The 22,762-nt window shown below is 38.3% G+C and overlaps 6 protein-coding genes and 2 long non-coding RNA genes across 9 annotated transcripts; 4 read left to right on the top strand and 4 right to left on the bottom strand.

Annotated features, from left to right (window-relative positions):
- The first annotated feature begins 77 nt into the window (after nt 1-77).
- On the top strand, nt 78-2,930 carry LOC116026317 (protein BEARSKIN2-like). The gene is made up of 3 exons (XM_031267797.1): nt 78-243; nt 1,137-1,414; nt 2,310-2,930. Exons 1-3 carry the CDS (start codon nt 78-80, stop codon nt 2,928-2,930), a joined length of 1,065 nt encoding a protein of 354 aa, XP_031123657.1.
- A 583-nt stretch (nt 2,931-3,513) lies between these two features.
- Nucleotides 3,514-6,781, bottom strand: LOC116024557 (monooxygenase 1-like). Its single transcript, XM_031265469.1, has 6 exons — nt 6,662-6,781; nt 6,163-6,309; nt 5,842-5,892; nt 5,529-5,700; nt 4,756-4,987; nt 3,514-4,324 (listed from the first exon to the last, which is right to left on the bottom strand). Exons 1-6 carry the CDS (start codon nt 6,751-6,753, stop codon nt 3,801-3,803), a joined length of 1,218 nt encoding a protein of 405 aa, XP_031121329.1. The 5' UTR covers nt 6,754-6,781; the 3' UTR covers nt 3,514-3,800.
- LOC116024558 lies at nt 4,855-5,846 on the top strand. 2 transcript variants are annotated; one of them, XR_004099502.1, is made up of 4 exons: nt 4,855-4,989; nt 5,083-5,171; nt 5,277-5,378; nt 5,517-5,846. It is a non-coding gene; the product is annotated as an uncharacterized LOC116024558 (long non-coding RNA). The 2 variants fall into 2 exon arrangements; XR_004099501.1 differs by having other exon boundaries at nt 5,083-5,182.
- Nucleotides 6,782-7,941: 1,160 nt separating the features above from the next.
- On the bottom strand, nt 7,942-9,634 carry LOC116025063 (chlorophyll a-b binding protein CP26, chloroplastic). Its single transcript, XM_031266135.1, has 6 exons — nt 9,351-9,634; nt 9,098-9,182; nt 8,962-9,012; nt 8,741-8,861; nt 8,470-8,604; nt 7,942-8,342 (listed from the first exon to the last, which is right to left on the bottom strand). Exons 1-6 carry the CDS (start codon nt 9,565-9,567, stop codon nt 8,082-8,084), a joined length of 870 nt encoding a protein of 289 aa, XP_031121995.1. The 5' UTR covers nt 9,568-9,634; the 3' UTR covers nt 7,942-8,081.
- Nucleotides 9,635-10,112: 478 nt separating this feature from the next.
- LOC116025064 lies at nt 10,113-12,814 on the bottom strand. Its single transcript, XM_031266136.1, has 3 exons — nt 12,584-12,814; nt 12,282-12,456; nt 10,113-10,433 (listed from the first exon to the last, which is right to left on the bottom strand). The coding sequence occupies exons 1-3, from the start codon at nt 12,720-12,722 to the stop codon at nt 10,331-10,333; spliced, it is 417 nt and encodes a 138-aa protein (XP_031121996.1). The 5' UTR covers nt 12,723-12,814; the 3' UTR covers nt 10,113-10,330.
- Nucleotides 10,543-12,273, bottom strand: LOC116025065. Its single transcript, XR_004099588.1, has 2 exons — nt 11,538-12,273; nt 10,543-11,446 (listed from the first exon to the last, which is right to left on the bottom strand). It is a non-coding gene; the product is annotated as an uncharacterized LOC116025065 (long non-coding RNA).
- A 2,246-nt stretch (nt 12,815-15,060) lies between the features above and the next one.
- Nucleotides 15,061-17,579, top strand: LOC116024867 (reticuline oxidase-like). Its single transcript, XM_031265879.1, has 2 exons — nt 15,061-15,308; nt 15,872-17,579. Exon 2 carries the CDS (start codon nt 15,896-15,898, stop codon nt 17,495-17,497), a length of 1,602 nt encoding a protein of 533 aa, XP_031121739.1. The 5' UTR covers nt 15,061-15,308; nt 15,872-15,895; the 3' UTR covers nt 17,498-17,579.
- Nucleotides 17,580-19,320: 1,741 nt separating this feature from the next.
- LOC116025918 (probable fructokinase-5) lies at nt 19,321-20,655 on the top strand. The gene is made up of 3 exons (XM_031267297.1): nt 19,321-20,046; nt 20,171-20,287; nt 20,418-20,655. Exons 1-3 carry the CDS (start codon nt 19,327-19,329, stop codon nt 20,547-20,549), a joined length of 969 nt encoding a protein of 322 aa, XP_031123157.1. The 5' UTR covers nt 19,321-19,326; the 3' UTR covers nt 20,550-20,655.
- Nucleotides 20,656-22,762: the final 2,107 nt, after the last annotated feature.

The raw sequence follows: 22,762 nt of genomic DNA, 5'->3' as shown, positions 1-22,762 counted from the left end.
TAATCGCCGCCGCAGGTTCCACAATACTAAAGCTCGGAAAAGCAAACAAACGTTGTACACACAAGAAAGGGGCCGTGATGGCTTCATCGTCGAGCGGCGGCGTTCCGCCGGGGTTCCGGTTTCACCCGACGGACGAAGAGCTTCTCCATTACTACCTGAAGAGGAAGGTTTCTTATCAGAAATTTGAGTTGGACGTTATCAGAGAGATTGATTTGAATAAGATTGAGCCCTGGGACCTCCAAGGTATATTTATTCTTACTTTTTTTTTCTTTCTTTTTTTTTTCAAATTTTCACCTTTCCATCATTAAAAAAAGTTCTTTGTTCATTAAGTTATAGTTTTAGTAATGAATTATTGTATTATAATTTTGTGTTTTAATTCTTTTTGTTTTTAGGAATTGGAGGTTTAATAGTGTACTTCTATTATTACTTTTTTTTTTTTTCAAAAACAAACAAGAAAAAGAAAAAGAATTCTTAATCAAAATTTTCACCTTTCCAACATTAAAAAAAGGGTTCTTTGTTCATTAAGTTATAGTTTTAGTAATGAATTATTGTATTATATTTTTGTGTGTTTTTTTTTTTTTTGAGGAATTGGACTTTTGAGGGTTAATAGTGTCCTTTTTTTTAGGTGAATGAAAATTAATAGCTTATAATTTGTATGAATCTTTTGTAGAGGACACATGATTTTCCTCCATAAATTTCTCAGATTTCCGTCCACTTACAGGTGGACGAAAATAAGGTGATTTGAAGTCAATCTTAATCAAGTTGGTTAACTTGTTAACTTGGTAATCATAAGGTTCCAAGTTTGATTCTTAGTGCAGTGACATATTAGTCTTATTGGTTTGAGCCGGTTAGTTATGGTGACTTAAGTTGATTTACATCATTGTAGTCCTTTGATAATTAAGGTCACAAGGTAGAATTTACCCCGTGCACATCCATAGACAATCGCTACGAATTTTCCTCATCATCCAAACAAATTGAAGGGGATTTCTGGCAATGAGATTTGCCTGTATTATATTATAAGATTGATTCATGTTATACACATAGTGTGGCTTGTCAATAATAATGATATGAAATTTGAGATTACACATTTATATTGACTAGCATATACATATAACCTATATGCATGTGGACAATAGAGAGGTGCAAGATTGGGTCGACGCCACAGAATGATTGGTACTTCTTCAGCCACAAGGACAGAAAGTATCCAACAGGGTCACGGACGAACCGGGCGACCAACGCCGGTTTCTGGAAGGCAACCGGAAGGGACAAATGCATAAGGAATAGCTTCCAAAAAATTGGGATGAGGAAAACCCTAGTTTTCTATAGAGGTAGAGCTCCCCATGGCCAAAAGACTGATTGGATCATGCATGAGTATAGGCTCGATGATGCCGATGATCCCCAAGCCAATCCTAATGTAAGTTATTTTTCATCCTTAATTAACCTTCTCTTTTTATATTACATTTTTACTTCCTTTAGTTTACGAGAACGCTACAACCATTATTCAAATGTACACTTTGAGTGAATCATGTCTTGCGACTATAACGTTAAAGGACCATAACTTTATAAAGAGATAAATTAATTTAGATTAATCATAACTAAAACCTTAAACTGATATGAGAAGGCCAATAGTTATTATATGCACTTAAATTAGTTTTTCCAAGTCAATCATGCATGAATTGAAGTAGCAGAAATGTTAATGCATGCCCTCCATATTTTCATGGTTTGGATCAAACTCCAAGGTGACAAAGTCAAAGAAAATTAAATGATAGTTATGTTTTTCACTTTCTTATATCTTTAAGTTTGAACCTAAAAGGCTCTTTGGAATGTGTCTCAACAAAGCCAAAGACCTTTGGGAATGTGTTTCAACTAAAACAAATTCATACTTCCTTCTTTTTTTCTTTTTCTTTTTGTTAGTAGGATCAAATCCTGCACCCTACAATTATTAGTAAAGTAATATCTTTTAATTTATTTTAAACCAATTGAATTAAGCACAGGATCGGAACACTTTCTTATATCTTTAATTTACTCTTTGGTCAAATCTTGAATTGATGACTGATGCTTCCAACCCTAGCTTCTTGATCTTTGACCAATGCCAAATATAAAAAGCATGCATTTCTTTTCTACCCTCTTATATGTATGGTAGATTTTCTTATACAAGTCTTTTTAGTCTGATTATCCCTCTTTTATGGTTAGTAGAGGCAGTATTGACTCTTTGTGCAGCTTAAAAAAAGTATAAATAAACATATATTACAATGTAATAGAGTCGAAGTACTAAAAAAGATATACTAATGCAAGTTTTCTGCATGCAGGAGGATGGGTGGGTGGTTTGTAGGGTTTTCAAGAAGAAGAATCTATTCAAAGTCGGAAGCGAAAGCGGCGGCTCAGCCATCTCCGACCAGCTCAACACCACCGCCGCAGCCAACCAATCCCGCGCCGCCACCGCCGGCTTCTCTCTCCGAGACACCGCTCCATACCTTCTCCAACCGCCCCACGGCCACGACGGATTCAACTACTCCCACCACATCCCACTACCCCACCACTACCACCAACTCGAGCCCCAAAACTTCATACCCGGCGCCGCCCACTTCTCCGACCACCACGCCGCCGCCGCCGGAGCCCCCATTATGGTGAAACAGCTCATGTCCGACCCGAACCGAGACTGCGAAAGCGGCAGCGACCAGAACCTCTGCTACCAACCCGCGACGGCGGCTTGCGACTCCGGCTTGGAGGTGGGCAGCTGCGAGCCGCCGCCGCCGCCGCAAAGCATGAGCGAATGGGGGATGCTTGTGAGCTCTCAGATGGGTCAAGACGACCACGGGTCATCCAAGGATACACGGGTCGGGTTTGAGGACGCAAACGGATCCTCCATGAACCATATCAACCCGCTCTCCCTACGCAGCGAGATGGATTTCTGGGGCTACGGAAAGTAATTAAATTAAATTACCCCATGCATGCATGCATAATGCATGTTTCTGATTAATTATTTATTTACTGTATTAATATATGGATTTATACATTATCTATATATATATAAAGCTGCCATCAAAGTGTGGTTAAGCTCTAAAAGAGACCATGTTTACCTTAAAAAAGAATTATTGCTTGTATACATTTATGATATTGCACAATTAATTTCATATGAGATGTATTAACTAGGTCGAATATTATTATTATTGTTAATTAGTTTTATTGGATAACTAACCTGTGCATTTCCGAACATTGTGTGGTGCATTTATGCGTTTCTAATAGTGCATTGATGTATTTCATTGTAATGCATTTCTTAACACTAATTGTTCTTGGGCTTCTGAATATGGTCTTGAATGCAGACCCAATAGTATCACAAGTTTATGATATCCAAAATGATCACACATATTCTTGTATAAGAGCCCAAGAATTTTATAGCCAATTCATTATGTGTCTGCAATTAACAATTTTTACACATGTAAACAAATTGAAGCACATAACATGGTAATTACATACGCAATTAACACTCAGTAATTGGCCAATTCATGAAAATTACTTTAAAACAACTAATTTCATTCTATTCAAACCACAAGTCATTAGGAGCACCTAACACATGCTATATGTAAAGAAAATAGGATTATTGTATCGGGGCATAGCTTAGTGCGTCATACAAAAGGCAAATAATATCTTAACAATATTATTGTTTGTTTTTGTTTTAAGATGTTGTTTTCCCATCCTAACTGACAGAGGACCCTAAACTCTTACTCTCTCTGATTCACTAAGACACATCTCGAGACGTTATACTGATAAAACATAACATCAAACACCTTGAGTGCACATCAAAGGGGACCACAATCATAGTTAACATGAGCACCACGGTTACTGAAAAGAACAGCCCTAGCAATCATAGCACCAAGCTTCACCAATGGCGATCTCTCCTCCCACAACACGCCAATAAGGTACGTTTGGGTCGACAATCCCGCAACTCTCATCCTCCTCTCTTTCACGTACTCATCAAACGCTTCCCCAACTTTACTCGCAACTTCTTCGCTCTCACTTTTGCTCAGATCGTCCTTGATTTTCGCCAGGCTTCTTCCGAGCACCACCGCGTCTTCGATGCCGGCGGATCCGCCCTGCGCGAGAAAAGGCCCCATTACGTGCATCGCGTCTCCCGCGACTGTGATTGTGCCTTTGTGGAACTTTCCGAGCAAAATTTCCCAGGGTGAGCGGTATTTCAGGTGCGTGAAAGTTAATAATTCTACGCTACAACGCTCCATCATTTCTTGTACTTCTGCTGGGAAGTCTTTCGTCTTCTCTACCGCTTTCTGCCAAATGAGCTCTGGTTCATGTGGAAACTTGACATCTGAACAGGCAACCAGTGTTATCTCGAGTTTGAACAATTTAAGATTATTTCTTGTTTTGATTGAAATAACTCATTTGAAAAAGAAGGGAACAATAGCACCATCTAAGCATCCTAGTCGACTACCTAGCAGGCCAACTGCCTAAACCACCGATTAGGGTGATACGCTAGGCGGCGCCTAGTCTACTGCCTAGCTGGCCAACTGCCTAGATCACCGATTATGGTGATACGGTAGGCCGGCGACCAGCGCCTAAGCATCGATTAATGGAGATGCTCTAAACAAAAAATGAAGTGGAAGTGGAATGTGGGCAATTTGAGTTGAGTTGTTAGTTTAGTAACTATAAATTTTTAAGTTTGATTTTTTATGGAAGTGCCCTATTAGCTTTCTCGATTTGAGCCGATCAGCCTAGCTTATTGAACATGATGGTGATTACCTGGTTGTATTGGAGCTGGAAAAACAACAAACCAGAAGATCAACTTATCATTGACTGGAATTCTCCCTACAACAGTCTTGCCTTTGGTCATCCGCACCAATTCATGTGAAGCAGAATGGCCGTGTGGATAGATTGTTAAGCCTCTAATGGCGCCCAGACCAAAAGAGCTTGGAGGCTTTAGTCCAATGGAGTCCGCCACTATGGACCTTGATCCCTCGCACCCAATCAGTATCTGTAAGTGATTTTCATATCTGTTAGGAGTAAGTGTTGAAGAGTAATTCTGTTTCTTCAGTCAAAAATAACATCAAGCACTGTGCATATGCCTAGGTACTGTTTGATAAAATTCCTAAGAGAAATTCCCCTGTTTCCATCCTCCTCACTATCATATAATATGCAATACCCGACCAGTTCGATTGGTAACTACAAGGTTTCAAGTTAAATTCTTCATAGGAATTGTCTATTAATTTTTTTGATTTGAGCCGATCATGGACAATTGATTTGTTTGATCCTTTGCCAATTAGGGTCACAAGGTAGACTTCGCCAATTAAGGAGGAAAAATGTTTCCAGAAAGAAAAACCTTGAATTTTTTAGATGACAAGGAAAACTCGCAACCAATACGAAAGGTATGCGTTACCGCTTTTATGTAATAGTCTATGAATCACACAAAAAAGATAAACTGCATTAGGAAGACCCTGATACGAAAATCATGTTTTACCACTCGACCATCTCTTTTTATTAGAAAAAATTTTGAATTAATGAAGGTAGAAATGTACCTTGGTGCCTATGTACTTTCCATTGGAGAGTTGGATGCGTGGAAATTTAGTGAGAGGGTCTGTTTGGACAGAAACAATTTGGCAACCAAAGCGAAGCGTTCCAACCGGCAAAGCCTCGGCAATTGTTGTAATAAGGTCACTCCTTTTCAAGCAACGAGCCTCTCCTTTTCCACTGTTTTGGCATTCAATAGTCGCATTAAATTTCGACTAATTCAGAGTCGAATTATGATCAAATTTTGTTTTTGAAAATTCTTGGTGTCGGATATATTCACTTTATAAAGAAAGAAAGTAAAGATAAAGTTGTGGAACTTACAAAGATGGCATGGCTTGTTGTGTACCCTTGTCAAGCCCCAAGTCCCAACCCCTAAGTAATAAGGAAAAAGAAAATTGGGAGGTGAGCTTAGATGAAAAATGTACATATACAGAGAAATGTATGATTCTTGTAAAGCCACTAGAAAAAAAAAATAAAAAATTAAGAAAAGATAGATCATGAGTTTGATTATTGTCAAATATCCTTTCGTCGAGTTTTTGGCATAGGGTATTCTTAATGCAAATTATAATATAGGGCACATTTTCGGGTAATAACTTAAATAATCAGAACATAGGGGCAGAGAGTAAGAAGTGAGTGTTATACTTGTCAAGTTGAAAGCCCAAATTCCTAAGATGGTGAGACACCCCAAGCTGGTCAAGAGCCCTCCACCCATTAGGCAAGATGCAAAGTCCTCCACCTTCCAGTCTTAGTGTGTCTGATCTTTCAAGAACCAAACTTTTCAATCCTTTCCTGCTTCCACATTCATCACAACAATCAACTAATTAAATACCATACTAACCCAAATGACATTTTAGAATTAACAATAACAATAATTGTGTCATGATAGTCTTAAATTTTACTTTACTAGGACAATCTCAGCCAAGTTAGTCAGATAGACTTGATAATAATTCTAAATTTGACTCCCCGTGGGAGCAGCCTATTAGTCTATCGGCAATCTATGCTAGTTTTACCTTTCTTTGAGATCTTTTGCCGGCTAGGGTAATAGGACAGAATTTACTCAATGCAGACACTCAGATAGTGACAGTAGGGACATTCAAATTAGAAATCTAAAGTTAAGCAAAAACCACCATTAGTAGCCTACCTGTGAAGAGCTAAGGCAGTGGCAAGGCCACAGAGGCCCCCTCCAGCTATCACAATCTCATGGGTTTCATCATTGGCAGCTGATGGCTCCATCTTTTCTGTGTTTATGTTGCAATCTGTAGTCTCTTTTTACTGGGCTACTGGGGATTATATATGATGAGCTTAGCATTGTGCAGATTTGAGGGATAAAGACTGGGCAACCATTGCCAATATAATAATAATATAATGGTTGTATCTATACGTTTAATGGAATGCTAACACCCAAAAACAATCAAACATCTGAGAATATCCCACGCACGCAGTGACGCACATGTCATTGGCTTGTTCCAAGTTCAAAACTTGCTTCCAGTAGCAGGACGACAGTTTGATTTCTGTTACGAACATTGGGTTTTGGTTTAAATTAAACTTTTTTGCTCTAAAAGTATAATTTAGTGTTGATTATAGACTCTAGACAGACTAGACATATCTTCATATAGACCTGAAAACGAGTTCATGACGTCCAAGATATAGGTCCTGTTTGGTAAAATAGTTAGCTTATCAGCTAATTTTGACTTATTTGATTACTATTAACTGTTTGATTTTGTTTAAAAATCAATATAAGTGTTTGATTAATCAGCTTTTTGTAATTTCAAAATGCCAAAATTCAAAAAGTTGCTCAAAACAACTTTTTCAATTAACTTCTTGAAAAAATAAATTATACCAAACAGCTATAGCTAACAACTAATTTACTAAACACCTTTCTGTAATCACCTAATATTATCAACTAGTCATACAATTTAACTCAATCAACTAACAATCATTTATCAAATAACACCTATAATCCAATAAAAAATTAGAAAACCCCGGTTATATAATGAAAATAATTGTCTCTAAGAGGAAAGGCCACGTCTTATTGGATGGTGACGATGGTGTTTGTAATGCATGATGCCGGCAATGGTGGGATGCGTGGCCATGGCAGATTGGTAGTGGTGGGAAATGGGAATAGAGATTTGCTAGCAGCCGCTAAAGACAGCTTGGTTCAATTTATATTTTAGGTGATGAAAAAATCGCAGTCATTACTTAAGATTATAATACAGTGAAAACTCATAGGGTTATTATTGGACGGAAGTCGATAACGGATCAAGTCCAACACTTTTGTCATTCGAAAATGTTATAACGATATAAGAAAATCAAATTGGGCATTCTCTACGAGCTATAGCTTTTAGCCTAATGTAATGGAACTATAGCTTTTTTCGAGTTTGTTAAGTATTTATTTGAAATAAAGATGAGATTCATCACAGCTTAACCAACAATCAAGATCATCATTACTATAGACCAAGCTGAAATTCGATCTTAAAACACAGAGTCGATTCTGAGCTGCCTCGAAATGTAGCTTGAAATTGTACAAATGTAAGCATCAGAAAAGAAAAAAGGACTAAAAATTACAGGGTAGGAGTCCTCTCAGCAGATCCAGCAATGACAGTGAGCAAATTGTTGCCAAAAGGGTCACTCAAGTGAGCTGCAAGGTTCTCAACTGGGCCCTGCCCTGTCACATAAGCTTGGATGAAGAATCCCAGCATGGAGAACATGGCCAGTCTCCCATTCTTGATCTCCTTCACCTTCAAGATCGCCGCCTGGTCTGGGTCGTTCGCCAGGCCTAGAGGGTCGAAAGGTCCCCCCGGGTGGAGCTTGTCCTCGAGGTTCTGTAAATCAGGCAAACCAAAACCATCATGGTTTTTTAGTACTCAGAGAAGTTGAAAACATGTGTCATGTCTCAATTAAAAGTTTAAACTGATAGTGAGACCAGTATGTTATATGCTTGTCACGTACCAGGCCGTTGATGATTCTGTAGTATTCAGCGCCACCGAGAAGGACAACCTCAGCGACAACAGCAACAACTAGGTTAATGGGGATGTTCTTGCCAAAGTAATTCAATGTGTTTCCATCAAGGAGCAAAGCCCCAGTCTGCATATAAAAAACACATATATAAGATGATCTGTTCTGTCTCAACTAAAAGTTTGACCAGATAAGGGAACTACACATTTATGTTTTATATATTATATGCTCCCAGGAGGGAGGGGAGGCTAAAGAGTAGATATACCTTGAACCAAACAGCTTCAGGGCCACAGTTAGCTCCAAATTTGTTGAAGGCTTCTGGGATGATGAAGCCAGCGGCGCCAAGCATCGCCCACCGGGCGTGGATAAGCTCGTATGCTTGATATCTGCAGCCATCAAAACATTCCAGAGTTTCATCCAGTTCTTAGTCACACAATTTTCTGAACAAATTCAACAAAAGTAGAAGGTTATGAGCATCTGGCTTACTTGGCAAAGTCTTCTGGTTTCTTGCTGAGGCCAAAGGGGTCATAACCATAACTGCAGCAAATTGTTGAAACATAAGATCAAGATCTCATATAAGAGAGCCAGGGAGATGGAGAATCGAGATATGAAAACGACTTACTCTCCGGGAACTTCACCGGTCAAGTACTCGGGGATTTCTGATCTGTCCAAGAGCCCATCAGGCAAGAAGATTCTTCTGTCAGGCCCTGAAACCAAGAAGTTCAGGGTCCAATAACAATGACAGAAAGTAAAGAAAACAAGATTTACGTGGTTCAGCAATGTGTTTATGTCAACGGGAGTGAAGCTGTTCATTTATTAACTATGATGGTTACCCTGTATATATGAGACATACGCAACAAGAGAGAATGACTCACCATACCACTTGGCGAGCTCGTCGTCTACCGGGGAAACAGCAGAAGGCTTGGCCTTGGCTGGAGGAGCCTTCTTCTTGAAGAGGGCAAGAGTCTTGAAGGTGGCAGGGGTGGAGGGGGCCGGGGCAGACCGCGGGGCATTGCTGAATTTGAGAGGGTTGCCGAGCATCTCCGACTTGCTGAGGGAGGCGGCCGCCGTGGAGGCAGCAAGGGAAGCCATAATTCTGGTGGGTCTGAAAGCTGAGAGCAGAATGCAGAGAGGGAAATGGAGGTGATGAGAGCTGGAAACAAACCAGACAAGAGTCTTTAACTGAGAATCATGGGTTTTTGGTGGATGTGGACTTCCCACGTAGGATGTTCTTGATTGGTGGAGAGCAGTACATGCAATCTGTAGCAGCTCTCTGATTGGGTGAGTTGCTGAGGTGGCAGATGATGGTGCTGATGTGGCTGGGAACCTGAATCTTGTGGATTTCTGGGGAAGGAATGGATAACATGGCCTATCCTCATTTGAGAATTTACGTTTTCCTATCCACCAAAATCTTGCTTATCTGGTCATCCTTGCTGTAATATTATCTCTATTTCTCCCCTCAAAATTCTACCATATTGTAATTTCCTGGTCTTTACCCAGGTAGCACGGAAACAGAAAACACCAACACAAAAAAATAAAAATAAAAATAAATAAATAAAATGCAATTTTTCGTTTTTCACCTTTAAGAGTTTCCATACACCACCAGGAAAAAAAAAAAAAAAAAAAAAGGTCACTGATTGAGGCTTTAGAGAGAATTGCCTCCTTGAAGAAATTCACATTAAGTGGTTAAATACTTACATGGTTAAAACCATTACAAGTGCCAGCCATAATCCAAGCATATTCACATCATATCATAAGATTTGTCATAATAATATCCAATCGAAGCATTTTTTTACGACGTAGCTGGAAAATTACAAGGAATCTAGAATGATATAAATCTACGTTGGGGATTCCGCTACCACCGTCCCCTCCTCCATTTGTCCACCTCGTGAGAAGTTGCCCTGATCAGCTTCTTGGTGTTTACAACGAGGTCATCAATGAGGGTATCAATCTCGTTCCTGTCATCAGTAAGCATTGCTTCTTAGTAAATATGTCGGAGATCTATACTTCACACTTTCACAGCTTAGAACATGCAGCAGAAATTATGATTTTTCGTTTAATGATATATTTTGTGAATCAAAAAACAGTCTTCAAAGATTATATCACTATTTGAACTGAACTTACTCAACAATTCTCAGTCCAACTCCATATAGCAGTGAAAAATATAACAAACATTAAATACAAAAGAAAGACACCATTTTTTGAGTGACAATAGAAACCCGCAGGCACTACCCGAGGGTGTAGATTGGGTAAACCCCGCCTTGTGACCCTAGGCAAAGGACCACAAAGAGGTAAACCAACCTAGGTTGCTCATAGCTAACCAGCTCAAACCAAGAAGGTCAATGGTCACCAATTTCAACTTATAATATTAAAAAATAATAATAATAAAGATACTATTCTTTCATCTAGTCATTAGTTTCACATTAAAGTACAAAGGTCACCCCCTCCTTTAACCCATTGATACTCAGATAAGATCAAATTCAAGCCAAATGGCATAGGCTTATGGCGCCAGTTATATAATTCAGAATATTTTGAGTAATAAGGAGTAAATGCCAATAATAGTTAAACATCAAAAGGTAGCGTTATTCTAAAAATATAAACTTGTACGTAGTATTCGATAGCACCTTCAAAAGTTTGCAACTGGACAATATTGACATTAGAGTCATGGTTGAAACCCATATTATACGATGAAAACACACACCAACCAGAGATAACATTGCAAGTAACAGAACATTAAATAATTGACACAGCACAGGTAGTAAGGGTGGCAATTCTTGACATGAAATTTTTAGACGACACAACAAAATGTGAAGTTAGGAAGATTTGGGTTTACCAATCGTGTTCAGATAGTAAACAGATTGACACATTTATAGCATGCCAAAACCACTTTTGGTCTCACAATTATAACATCACTTCCACGTTGCTCCCATGACATTCAATTTGGACAATTGTGGCATGTGAACCATCAAATCTGCCAACTTAGGCATTAATAATGGAATTAGGATGTCTAAAACCCTAACAACTAAGGTAATAGTTGAGGGAATAAAAGCATTTTTTCTTACCAATCGAATGAAGACATCCATGTTGATGTAGGATTGGCAATCGGTGAGCAAGAATAATGTATTTCATGAAGCTAGGTATTTCTAGTTCACCACTCAAATTAGAATGACCCAATAATCCAATTTGAACACAGTGAAATATTAAAATTTTCCCAGTGTATTATGAAAAATTTTATGTTCTTTGCGTGACAAATTGACAATTCTAGCAGGCAAAGGTTATGCTCTATGGAGGTGACGAGGCCAGAAAGCAGGATGCTGAATAGCCAGCTGAAAATAGGGAACCATAACTCTTCATTTTCTAATCTTATGATTTAATCAGAGTATGTTCTCCTTCCTGTCATAAAATATTTTTCTTTTGACAAAAACATTTAATCAGTTAACCAATTCAGTTCAGCACGCCTTAAATATCAACTCCTTAAATATCAACTAGTAGTATAAGGTTAACCCAAGGTGAGATTGTCAATCATGACGAAATCTAGAGAACATACGCTGAAGTAACTCAATTATGTCATTTAGTCTGCTTATCAAATCCAAGCCTTTACTTAACCTTCTCTCATCTCGATTTTCAGAACATAATCCAGACATATTTTTCACAATTCAAATTCTTCACACATGGGGCAACCCCCTGCCCCAACCATGTTGGTCAGACTGCTGAATAATAAAATAAAAACATCAATGCATAGTACTCCATTAGAAGTATAGAGTGCTGAAATACAGAGAACTATAAGCTCCGGCAGGGAAACTTACTGAGTAGGAAAATTGGCATTGCGGTCAAAAAAACGGCCGACGTTGGAGTATCTGCGACTATCGTCATAAGCAATTCCCCTTCCAACCGCATACCCGAACCCTAATCCAACGCCGCAGCCGGCTCCCAATCCAAAACCGAGCTGCAACCCAGGAATCCCCGGACCAAATCCCGTGCCTTCAACAACCAAAGGAGATTCAGGAACAAGTAAATACGCTAACGTTACAAACAGATGCTAAAAATTTCAGGAAAACCTATTTTCGATTCTTCAGAAATTAAAGGGAAAATGAAGAAGATTTTAGACCTCCAATGAGACCGACGCCGAACCCGAATCCGCAGCCGATACCGACTCCAAAACCGGGCCCAAGCTTTCCTAATTCCCTGGACTTGATCGCCGGTAGCTTCCACAGCAAACCCTTCTCTTCTTCGTCTCCGCCGTTCATCGTCTCTCCGGCAGTCTCTCGCAAGTCAGCAACTCACGAAGAGCACACAGGATTTTTCTAGTATTTTTTTTTTTTTGTTAATTGCACTAACCACCTTGCTACTTTATATAAATGAAAAGATCACCCCTCTAGTTTTCTACTTTTCTAATCAAAATACCCACCCACAATATAGAGAAAATGAAAATGAGTCAAATAGACCTAGAGCTATATAAAAAAGTAATTAGATTTTCTAAGTTTAAAATTTGATGCAATTAAATCAATTAATCGGTTATCTAAATGTGATTGGTAAAAATACTGAGGTGACAATATTTTTTTTAAATAAATTAATTTATAAAAAATGAATAAGTTATTCACAAGTCATGATTGCACGCTTTTTTACTTAGTTGGATGTAGGAGTGCAAACATGTTAGGATCTCAAATAGGAGCCTATTACTCACCCTAATTTTAACTTGACTCGACTTTGCCCTTTTATTTTAATAAAAATATTAGACTTTAATCTATATTAAGGCCCATTTAGATGCATAGGTCAGACTAATATTTTTATGACTCGACGCATAGACCTGAAGGTCTTACCCTTTTATATTTATTTATATACAATATATATTGTGTGTGTGAATGCGGTTGTATATAAGTAAAGGTATTAGTTTATGTATATACTCCGTATAATATATATACGAGTCAGTGCCTTAATTTCTCTCATTTGATTCTAATTTTACTACTACGTATTGTATATGACTTTCTCATCATTCCGTACTAGTTGACTCAAGTAGTCAAGCCTACATCGTCCAACACCATGCCAATCTAGTCGAAGTAGAGAATAGAGAATTCTAGTTTTGCTTGTGAAAAACATATAAAGCTAAGAAAATTGAAGTCGTCTAGTTCCAGTCCAACAAGTTGTCGCTTCGACAAATCACCTTACCTCCAGATAAACATAAAAACTTTGACGCTGAATATGAACTAGTTAATATGTTTGTAGGTTCAATTCGTATGTAATGTTAGACATTGTGATTCGTGGTTTGTGAACTTTATTATGTATGTAGTTGTGTTAATGTGTTGTAATGAATTTTTGCAATTCTATAATTAAATTTTTTGAATCATACGTAGTATTATTCTTAAACTTTTAAACAAGACTCTGGCCACACTAGGTCCGTGATAGACGGGTAGTTAGTTAAAATTCAACATGACTCGCTAATTTCCACCCCTAGTTGAATTAATAAGTATCACTCCATAATCTCGATCTTATGAAATCGATGTGAAGTTGTATCAAAACTATTATGCCACATTTATATTTACAATATAATTCTTATTAATTCATAGTTAAACTATTATTAGATCGCTTCTATCAAAAGTTTCTTAATATGTATTATTTTGATCTATTCACAAGATTTGAATTCAGAATTTTGTTTAATGGATCATCAAAACCTACATAACCATTGTAGTATTTTAAATTTTTTGGAAAGGTAGGTAAGGTTGTGCTTTCAAGTTATAAGAAAGATGAGAGATGATGAGATTCTTATAAAGTTTAATGATATGTATAACATTGTTGCATATATGTCTAAATTACGTGCAGGGAACTAATGGAATGTCAGCATCGGCAAGACGGCGATATATGTTAATATCCAATACTATCAATAATTGAAAAACTAATAAATCAATCGTATTAACATGATATGAAAAATGTCTCGATCAAATTTTCTTGAGGTTGAATCAAGTCATAATAAAATATATTATTCAATTTCTCTACGTATATGTCACGTTTTTTAAAAGTTGACAAACGACTCATTTTTAAGGAGCAACATAAATGATTGAACTCAAGACCGTTAAAAAAAATGATTGTAGGACATTTTTATTTTTGACCACTTTGGTAGTCCAAACATCGGTTCTTAGTTTGGGGCTTGAAAATTTTCAACTCCCTTTTGATAGTGATGATCAAAATATTCAATTATTTTTCTTAGGTGATTGGTTTCAAACCATCTTAGTGCGTAGTTAAAAAACATTAAAAGTGTTTGCATGGAGAGCTCAACGTACTGGTCCGCAAGTATGAAGTTTAAGAAGAAAAAAAAGATAACAAAAGTCTTTAATTTTTACCACTTTTAAGTAAGAGAGTTATGTTTTGTCCATTTGGTCACCATTTCAGAACATATATGCATCTTTACTTTATTTAGTAAAAAAAAATTATCCAAATTTTATAATTTTTTAAATATGTGAATCATGTCTTGCTAACTTAATTACTATGCATTTCGGGCATCCTTATCTTATTTAGTACTATGGTATTATTTACTTTCTTTAGACTTCATGATTGTCTGCTTATATGCAGAAGATCAGATTCCATAGAAATTATATTAAACTAACCACCGAATGCCTTCATAGGACCGCTGATTCTCCCCTCATATTTCACGCAGGTTTGTCTGCAGCTTTGTCCCATCTTTCATATATTACAGGCCAGGAGTCCAAATGAACAAGACAATTCAAGACCATAGTATTCTATATGCCATGGCCGGCGGCGCTTCAACTCACTCGCCCTCATCCCTCCATATGTCTCTCATTCACTACTGCCAACATTATTTTAGAGCTTTAATTTCCTAGGTATCTCCAATGAATCTCATTTCTTCTATTTTTAGATAACGAGAAAAATGTATAGTCATTATCTATGTACATCACTGTTGTAAAATTTAGTTTAGACAGCCCGTTTAGCGTCTAATTCGGTTGTCTAGACCATCGCCTAGTGTCGAGTTAACCGAGTTAATCCAGTCGGTTCAATTTTATTAATTTTTGTCATTATATATAAACATCACACACGTGTATTGTCTTTTTAGTTAGTGGCATAAGCCCCTACTTAGATTGTTTAGGTGCTAGACGCTCCCTACCGCTCGACTGCCGCCTAACGCTTACTTCAACCATAGTGCACACTAAATTAATTTTAACTTATGATCTAATTATTATAAATTCAAATTTCTGACTTAATTAACAAAGAATCACAATGAAATAAAACAATTTAACACTCTTACCTGATGGAATCAAACTAAAGTTATAAATAACTTATAATTTTATAATTATTAAATAAATAATCTATCAACTTGGTTGGATTTGCCATGAATCTTTTCTTCCTAGTACATATATTGTGCATCTCTGTTCTGCTGTTTCAGTAGTTTCCTGCCTTCTTGTCTGCAATCATGTTTTCTCGGCGGGTAGTTTGCGGCAAAGAAGTTGCAGGTTTTGAGGATATTGGGGCGTGTTTGGTTGATTGTGGTGTCAAGAGCTTTGTTCTCTGCCCAGAGAGTGGCGGCGGCGGCGAATACTTAGAGCTGCTCAGGTCGTCGGCGCAGAATCTCCGATATGCAGCATCATCAAGCCGGAAGCCGGCGGCGATCATCACGCCGGAGAGCAAGGAGGAGCTCGTCAACAGCGTATTGTGCTGCCGGAAGGGCTCCTGGGAGATCAGAGTGCGGTGCGGCGGACACAGCTACGAAGGGACTTCCACGGCGGCGTCGGCGGCGGCCGGCGGGAATTTCGTGATCATTGATATGGCGAAGCTCGACGGCGTTTCCGTCGACGTGGACGCCGGAACCGCCTGGGTGGAAGGCGGCGCGACGCTGGGCCAAACGTACCACGCCATCTCCGCCGCCAGCGCCGCCCACGGCTTCTCCGCCGGCTCCTGCCCCACCGTCGGCGCCGGCGGCCACATCGCCGGCGGCGGATTCGGCCTGCTGTCGAGGAAGTACGGCCTCGCCGCCGACAACGTCCTCGACGCCGTCCTAATAACCGCCGACGGCGAAACGCTGGACCGTAAAGCCATGGGGGAGGAAACCTTCTGGGCCGTCCGCGGCGGCGGCGGCGGAAACTGGGGAATCATATACGCCTGGAAAATACAGTTATTACCGGTCCCCAAAACCGTTACATGCTTCGTCGTTTCCCGCCCCGGCACCAAACAATCCGTCTCAAACCTAATCAACCAATGGCAACACGTCGCGCCAAAACTAACCGAAGATTTATACCTCTCCGCTTTTCTCGGAGCCGCCTTACCGGAATCCAACAACTCCCCCGAAAATCCCGGAATATCCGCCACGTTCAAAGGCTTCTTCCTGGGCCCCACCATCACCGCCTTATCAATCCTAAACCAATCCTTCCCAGAACTATCCATCCTGGAACAAGACTGCCGGGAAATGACGTGGATCGACTCCATCCTCTTCTTCTCCGGCTCCGGCGACAATTTCACCATTTCCGACCTAAAAAACCGCCACTCCGGCGAAAAACTCTACTTCAAAGCCAAATCCGACTTCGTGAAAACCCCTATACCCCTCACCGGCCTCCACGCCGCCGTGGACGCCCTGGAAAACGAGCCGAGAGGTTACGTCATCCTCGACCCGTACGGCGGCGCAATGGACCGGATAAGCAGCGACGCCATAGCTTTTCCCCACCGGAAAGGGAATCTTTTCAGCATACAGTATCTAGTGGAGTGGCGCGAAGAAGATAATTATGACCGGCGCAAATCGGAGAATTTATTAGAGTGGATAAGAGGATTTTACGAGGAAATGACGCCGTATGTTTCCAGCTCGCCCAGGGCGGCTTACGTTAACTACATCGATTTCGACCTCGGAATCCTCGAAAACGTGGATGATGATGGTGACGTGGTGGAGAAGAGCAGAGGTTGGGGAGAGAAGTACTTCTTGAAGAACTATGATAGATTGGTTAGAGCCAAAACAATGATTGATCCGTTGAACGTTTTCAGGCATGAGCAGTCTATACCGCCATTGCCTGCATGCAATAATGCATGAAAATTCTGCAGCATTGCACCAATTGTGAGTGAGATTGCATGTACCCTTTTCTTTCTTTGTAATATAAAATATCTTTTTATAATACTTGTAATTTGCCCGTCTCGTAACCTTAGTCTACAAAAGATCAATTATATTATATTATAGACTATTATGAACCACTAACATAACATTTATTTTTAATACTTAAATGTTCATTTTTTGTGTAATGAAGATTCATTATTTGATATACTACGTACTAAATAATGAACTTTCAATACACAAAAATTAACCTTCAGTATATTAAAAATTACAGAGTAACATTTATCCATGATTCATATTACAATATGAATCATGATTCATAGAATAATTTGCCAAGAAACAAAAAAACTACAAAGTGGCAAAAACCAATCCCATCGTTATACCATGGAGTATGGTCCATATAGGTGTACAATATAATTGAGATAAAATTCATTTTTAGTATGCTAATATAAGTTTACTTTTAATATATGTAACTGAAAGATTCTATATACTACATTATACGGAGTACTAAAAAACATTTATCAATTGATAATCCACCTTGCAATGTGGATCATTGCCATGGTATAATTTGCCTTGCACGTTATATCATGACCCACATTGTAAGGCAAATCACTCACATATAGGTTCCCGTTCTTTTATTATATTGAAAAATCTTGTTTAGTATATCAAAGTTCACTTTTCAAATGTTTTGTTTTTATCAAAAAAAAATTGTTTTGTTTTTAATTTACTACTAAAAGTTGATTGGTAAATAGTATACTTAAAATAAACCTCCAAACTAAGGCATTAAAAATTTAAAATGAATTTTTAGCATTATTGAATAATTATGTTCTGATCCATATTATTACCGTCTAAATTATCTTATTATATTGAAAAATCTTGTTTAGTATATCAAAGTTCACTTTTCAAATGTTTTGTTTTTATCAAAAAAAAATTGTTTTGTTTTTAATTTACTACTAAAAGTTGATTGGTAAATAGTATACTTAAAATAAACCTCCAAACTAAGGCATTAAAAATTTAAAATGAATTTTTAGCATTATTGAATAATTATGTTCTGATCCATATTATTACCGTCTAAATTATCTTATTATATTGAAAAATCTTGTTTAGTATATCAAAGTTCACTTTTCAAATGTTTTGTTTTTATCAAAAAAAAATTGTTTTGTTTTTAATTTACTACTAAAAGTTGATTGGTAAATAGTATACTTAAAATAAACCTCCAAACTAAGGCATTAAAAATTTAAAATGAATTTTTAGCATTATTGAATAATTATGTTCTGATCCATATTATTACCGTCTAAATTATCTTATTATATTGAAAAATCTTGTTTAGTATATCAAAGTTCACTTTTCAAATGTTTTGTTTTTATCAAAAAAAAATTGTTTTGTTTTTAATTTACTACTAAAAGTTGATTGGTAAATAGTATACTTAAAATAAACCTCCAAACTAAGGCATTAAAAATTTAAAATGAATTTTTAGCATTATTGAATAATTATGTTCTGATCCATATTATTACCGTCTAAATTATCTCTAATGGATAGGATAAAGTGATAAACTAGGGAAGCGGAATAGAAGGGATGGATTTGTAGTTTAACATTTGAACTGTTGCAGTCAACAACAAGCAGTTGCATGCAAGTGGGATTTGAAACAACAAAAACGGTCTTCTCGATAACGACTAACTCCTACGTTTTTACGCTAACCCTATCCTTATTCCTCTATATATTACATTCTCAGAATTAATCTCATCAACAATTCACCTTCCATTGTTAACAGCGATTTAGATTGAAGAAACTGACCTTGATTGATTTCTGCGATGGCGAGCTCAAACATTGTGTGTTTCGGGGAGATGTTGATCGATTTCGTGCCGGACACGGCGGGAGTGTCGCTAGCGGAATCTAAGGGGTTTCTGAAAGCTCCGGGCGGCGCGCCGGCAAATGTGGCGTGCGCCATCACGAAGCTGGGCGGCGCGTCGGCGTTCATCGGCAAGGTCGGCGACGACGAGTTCGGGCGGATGCTGGTGGACATTCTGAAGAAGAACGGCGTGAACAGCGAGGGCGTGTGCTTCGACAAGGACGCGAGGACGGCGCTGGCGTTCGTGACGCTGAAGAGCAACGGCGAGCGGGAGTTCATGTTCTACCGGAACCCTAGCGCCGACATGCTGCTCAAGGAGGCGGAGCTGAACACGGCGCTCATCAAGGCGGCGAAGATCTTCCACTACGGCTCCATCAGCCTCATCTCCGAGCCGGTCAGGTCGGCGCACTTGGCGGCGATGAAGGCGGCGAAGGCCGCCGGCGTTTTGTTATCGTACGATCCGAACGTCCGCCTCCCGCTCTGGCCGTCGGAGGACGCCGCGAGAAGCGGCATCATGAGCATCTGGAAGGAGCCGGATTTCATCAAGGTCAGCGACGATGAAGTTCAGTTTCTGACGCAGAAAGATCCGGCGAAAGAGGAGTCTGTTATGTCGCTCTGGCATGATAACTTGAAGCTCCTCATCGTCACCGATGGCCCCAAGGGCTGCCGATATTTCACTAAGGTATGTACTCAATACTCAAATCTACTCGAGGATAATAATAATAATAACAATAATAACAATAATAAAATAATAATAATAATAAAACAGAGTTGATTTGTTGGCTGATTTGTTGGGAATGAAACAGAGTTTTAAAGGGAGTGTGGGCGGATTAGCGGTGAAGACAGTAGACACAACAGGTGCAGGAGATTCCTTTGTTGGTTCTCTTCTGGTTTCCATAGCCAAGGATCCTTCAGTTGTCCAGGTTTGATTGATTTAATTATTTAAATTTCAATTTAAATTTTTATTTTAATTAAGTATCTTCAGTTGTCTGGTATTTTTAATTTGGTGGAATTTGAACCCCACAACTGATGTGTTAATATGGGTGAATGTAGGATGAAGGGAAGTTGAAAGAAGCATTGAAGTTTGCAAATGCATGTGGAGCACTATGCACAACTCAGAAAGGAGCCATTCCAGCACTTCCAACTCCAGCAGAAGCCCAAGCACTAATTGCTTCTGCCAAATAGACACATTTTTTCTTAGATCTATTTATTTCTAGCTAGTTTCTTATAGTTTTTAGTTTTTAATAATAGTTTTTTATGCAGTTTTTTTCATCAATAAGTTTTAGAGAAATTATATAAAAAAGCTAAAGTGTCATCCCGCACCATGAATCACGATTATTCATCCCGCACCATGGTCTTCAATAAGTGATTATTTGAGCCATAAACTTTTTTTTTTTTTTTTGCGCCTTGCCTTTTTTGTAGGTTTTCCGGTAAACACTATGACATGGTGTCAGTCTTCTGCTGATTTGGACTATTTTTTAATGACATAGCTTTAATCAAATGAGATGGAGTACATGTAAGATTAAATATTAAAAAAAAATGGAATAAGGGTCAAATTGGCCACTGAACTACACACAAAAATGCAATTAGGCCACTGAACTAAAAAACAATGCAATTGGGTCCCTGAACTATACGAATTCATGCAATTTCATCCAAAATGACCTGTTTTACCTGATGTACCGGTTACCTATTTTAAAAATAATATTTAAAATAAAATAAATAATTAAAATTGAAAAAAAAATTGAAAAAAAAACTACCGGCCGGAGACGAATCGTCTCCGGCCGGCCTCGTCTCCATGGCCGGAGCTTCGTCTTCGTCTCCGGCTCCGGCCATGGAGACGACGACCTTCGTCTCCATAGCCAGGAGACGAAGGTTCTCCTGGCCATGGAGACGAAGGTCGGCTTCGTCTCCGGCCAAGGAGACGAAGGTCCACTTCTTCTCCGGCCAAGGAGACGAAGAGACGATTCGTCTCCATGGCCAGGAGACGAAGGAACCTTCGTCTCCTGGCTATGGAGACGAAGGACCTCGTCTCCATGGCTGGAGACGAAGACCTTCGTCTCCAGCCATGGAGACGAGGCCCTTCGTCTCCTGGCTATGGAGATGAAGGTCCGCTTCGTCTCCGGCCAAGGAGACGAAGAGATGATTCGTCTCCATGGCAAGGAGACCTATGGAGACGAAGGTCCTCGTCTCCATGGCCGGAGACGATTCGTCTCCGGCCGGCAGTTTATTATTATTATTTTTTTAATTTCAATTTTAATTTTAATTAATTATTTTATTTAAAATTATTTTAAAATATCATTATTAAAATTGGTAACCAGCACATCAGGTAAAACAGGTTATTTTGGATGAAATTGCATGAATTCGTATAGTTCAGGGACCCAATTGCATTGTTTTTTAGTTGAGTGGCCTAATTGCATTTTTGTGTGTAGTTCAGTGGCCAATTTGACCCTTATTCCAAAAAAAATTTCTGCTGATTTGGACTATTTTTTAATGACATAGCTTTAATCAAATGAGATGGAGTACATGTAAGATTAAATATTAAAAAAAAAAAAAAAAAAAACNATAATTATGTTCTGATCCATATTATTACCGTCTAAATTATCTTATTATATTGAAAAATCTTGTTTAGTATATCAAAGTTCACTTTTCAAATGTTTTGTTTTTATCAAAAAAAAATTGTTTTGTTTTTAATTTACTACTAAAAGTTGATTGGTAAATAGTATACTTAAAATAAACCTCCAAACTAAGGCATTAAAAATTTAAAATGAATTTTTAGCATTATTGAATAATTATGTTCTGATCCATATTATTACCGTCTAAATTATCTTATTATATTGAAAAATCTTGTTTAGTATATCAAAGTTCACTTTTCAAATGTTTTGTTTTTATCAAAAAAAAATTGTTTTGTTTTTAATTTACTACTAAAAGTTGATTGGTAAATAGTATACTTAAAATAAACCTCCAAACTAAGGCATTAAAAATTTAAAATGAATTTTTAGCATTATTGAATAATTATGTTCTGATCCATATTATTACCGTCTAAATTATCTCTAATGGATAGGATAAAGTGATAAACTAGGGAAGCGGAATAGAAGGGATGGATTTGTAGTTTAACATTTGAACTGTTGCAGTCAACAACAAGCAGTTGCATGCAAGTGGGATTTGAAACAACAAAAACGGTCTTCTCGATAACGACTAACTCCTACGTTTTTACGCTAACCCTATCCTTATTCCTCTATATATTACATTCTCAGAATTAATCTCATCAACAATTCACCTTCCATTGTTAACAGCGATTTAGATTGAAGAAACTGACCTTGATTGATTTCTGCGATGGCGAGCTCAAACATTGTGTGTTTCGGGGAGATGTTGATCGATTTCGTGCCGGACACGGCGGG

Source organism: Ipomoea triloba, chromosome 7 (genome assembly GCF_003576645.1).
Source record: "Ipomoea triloba cultivar NCNSP0323 chromosome 7, ASM357664v1".
In the NCBI taxonomy this organism is placed as follows: domain Eukaryota; kingdom Viridiplantae; phylum Streptophyta; class Magnoliopsida; order Solanales; family Convolvulaceae; genus Ipomoea; species Ipomoea triloba.
This window is presented reverse-complemented; position numbering and strand designations above follow the sequence as displayed.

Coding starts and splice junctions, on each gene's coding strand:
- LOC116025064 (XM_031266136.1), bottom strand. CDS start 12,722: ATGAACGGCGGAGACGAAGAAGAGAAGGGTTTGCTGTGGAAGCTACCG. Junction 12,457..12,583: donor CGGCGTCGGTCTCATTGGAG/GTCTAAAATCTT, acceptor TGGTTGTTGAAG/GCACGGGATTTGGTCCGGGG. Junction 10,434..12,281: donor AATGCCAATTTTCCTACTCA/GTAAGTTTCCCT, acceptor TACTGATGACAG/GAACGAGATTGATACCCTCA.
- LOC116024867 (XM_031265879.1), top strand. CDS start 15,896: ATGTTTTCTCGGCGGGTAGTTTGCGGCAAAGAAGTTGCAGGTTTTGAG.
- LOC116026317 (XM_031267797.1), top strand. CDS start 78: ATGGCTTCATCGTCGAGCGGCGGCGTTCCGCCGGGGTTCCGGTTTCAC. Junction 244..1,136: donor TGAGCCCTGGGACCTCCAAG/GTATATTTATTC, acceptor TGTGGACAATAG/AGAGGTGCAAGATTGGGTCG. Junction 1,415..2,309: donor ATCCCCAAGCCAATCCTAAT/GTAAGTTATTTT, acceptor TTCTGCATGCAG/GAGGATGGGTGGGTGGTTTG.
- LOC116024557 (XM_031265469.1), bottom strand. CDS start 6,753: ATGGAGCCATCAGCTGCCAATGATGAAACCCATGAGATTGTGATAGCT. Junction 6,310..6,661: donor ACTGCCTTAGCTCTTCACAG/GTAGGCTACTAA, acceptor ATGTGGAAGCAG/GAAAGGATTGAAAAGTTTGG. Junction 5,701..5,841: donor CAACAAGCCATGCCATCTTT/GTAAGTTCCACA, acceptor ATGCCAAAACAG/TGGAAAAGGAGAGGCTCGTT.
- LOC116025918 (XM_031267297.1), top strand. CDS start 19,327: ATGGCGAGCTCAAACATTGTGTGTTTCGGGGAGATGTTGATCGATTTC. Junction 20,047..20,170: donor GCTGCCGATATTTCACTAAG/GTATGTACTCAA, acceptor GGAATGAAACAG/AGTTTTAAAGGGAGTGTGGG. Junction 20,288..20,417: donor AGGATCCTTCAGTTGTCCAG/GTTTGATTGATT, acceptor GGGTGAATGTAG/GATGAAGGGAAGTTGAAAGA.
- LOC116025063 (XM_031266135.1), bottom strand. CDS start 9,567: ATGGCTTCCCTTGCTGCCTCCACGGCGGCCGCCTCCCTCAGCAAGTCG. Junction 8,862..8,961: donor AAACCAGAAGACTTTGCCAA/GTAAGCCAGATG, acceptor TGATGGCTGCAG/ATATCAAGCATACGAGCTTA. Junction 8,605..8,740: donor CTGAAGCTGTTTGGTTCAAG/GTATATCTACTC, acceptor TTTTATATGCAG/ACTGGGGCTTTGCTCCTTGA.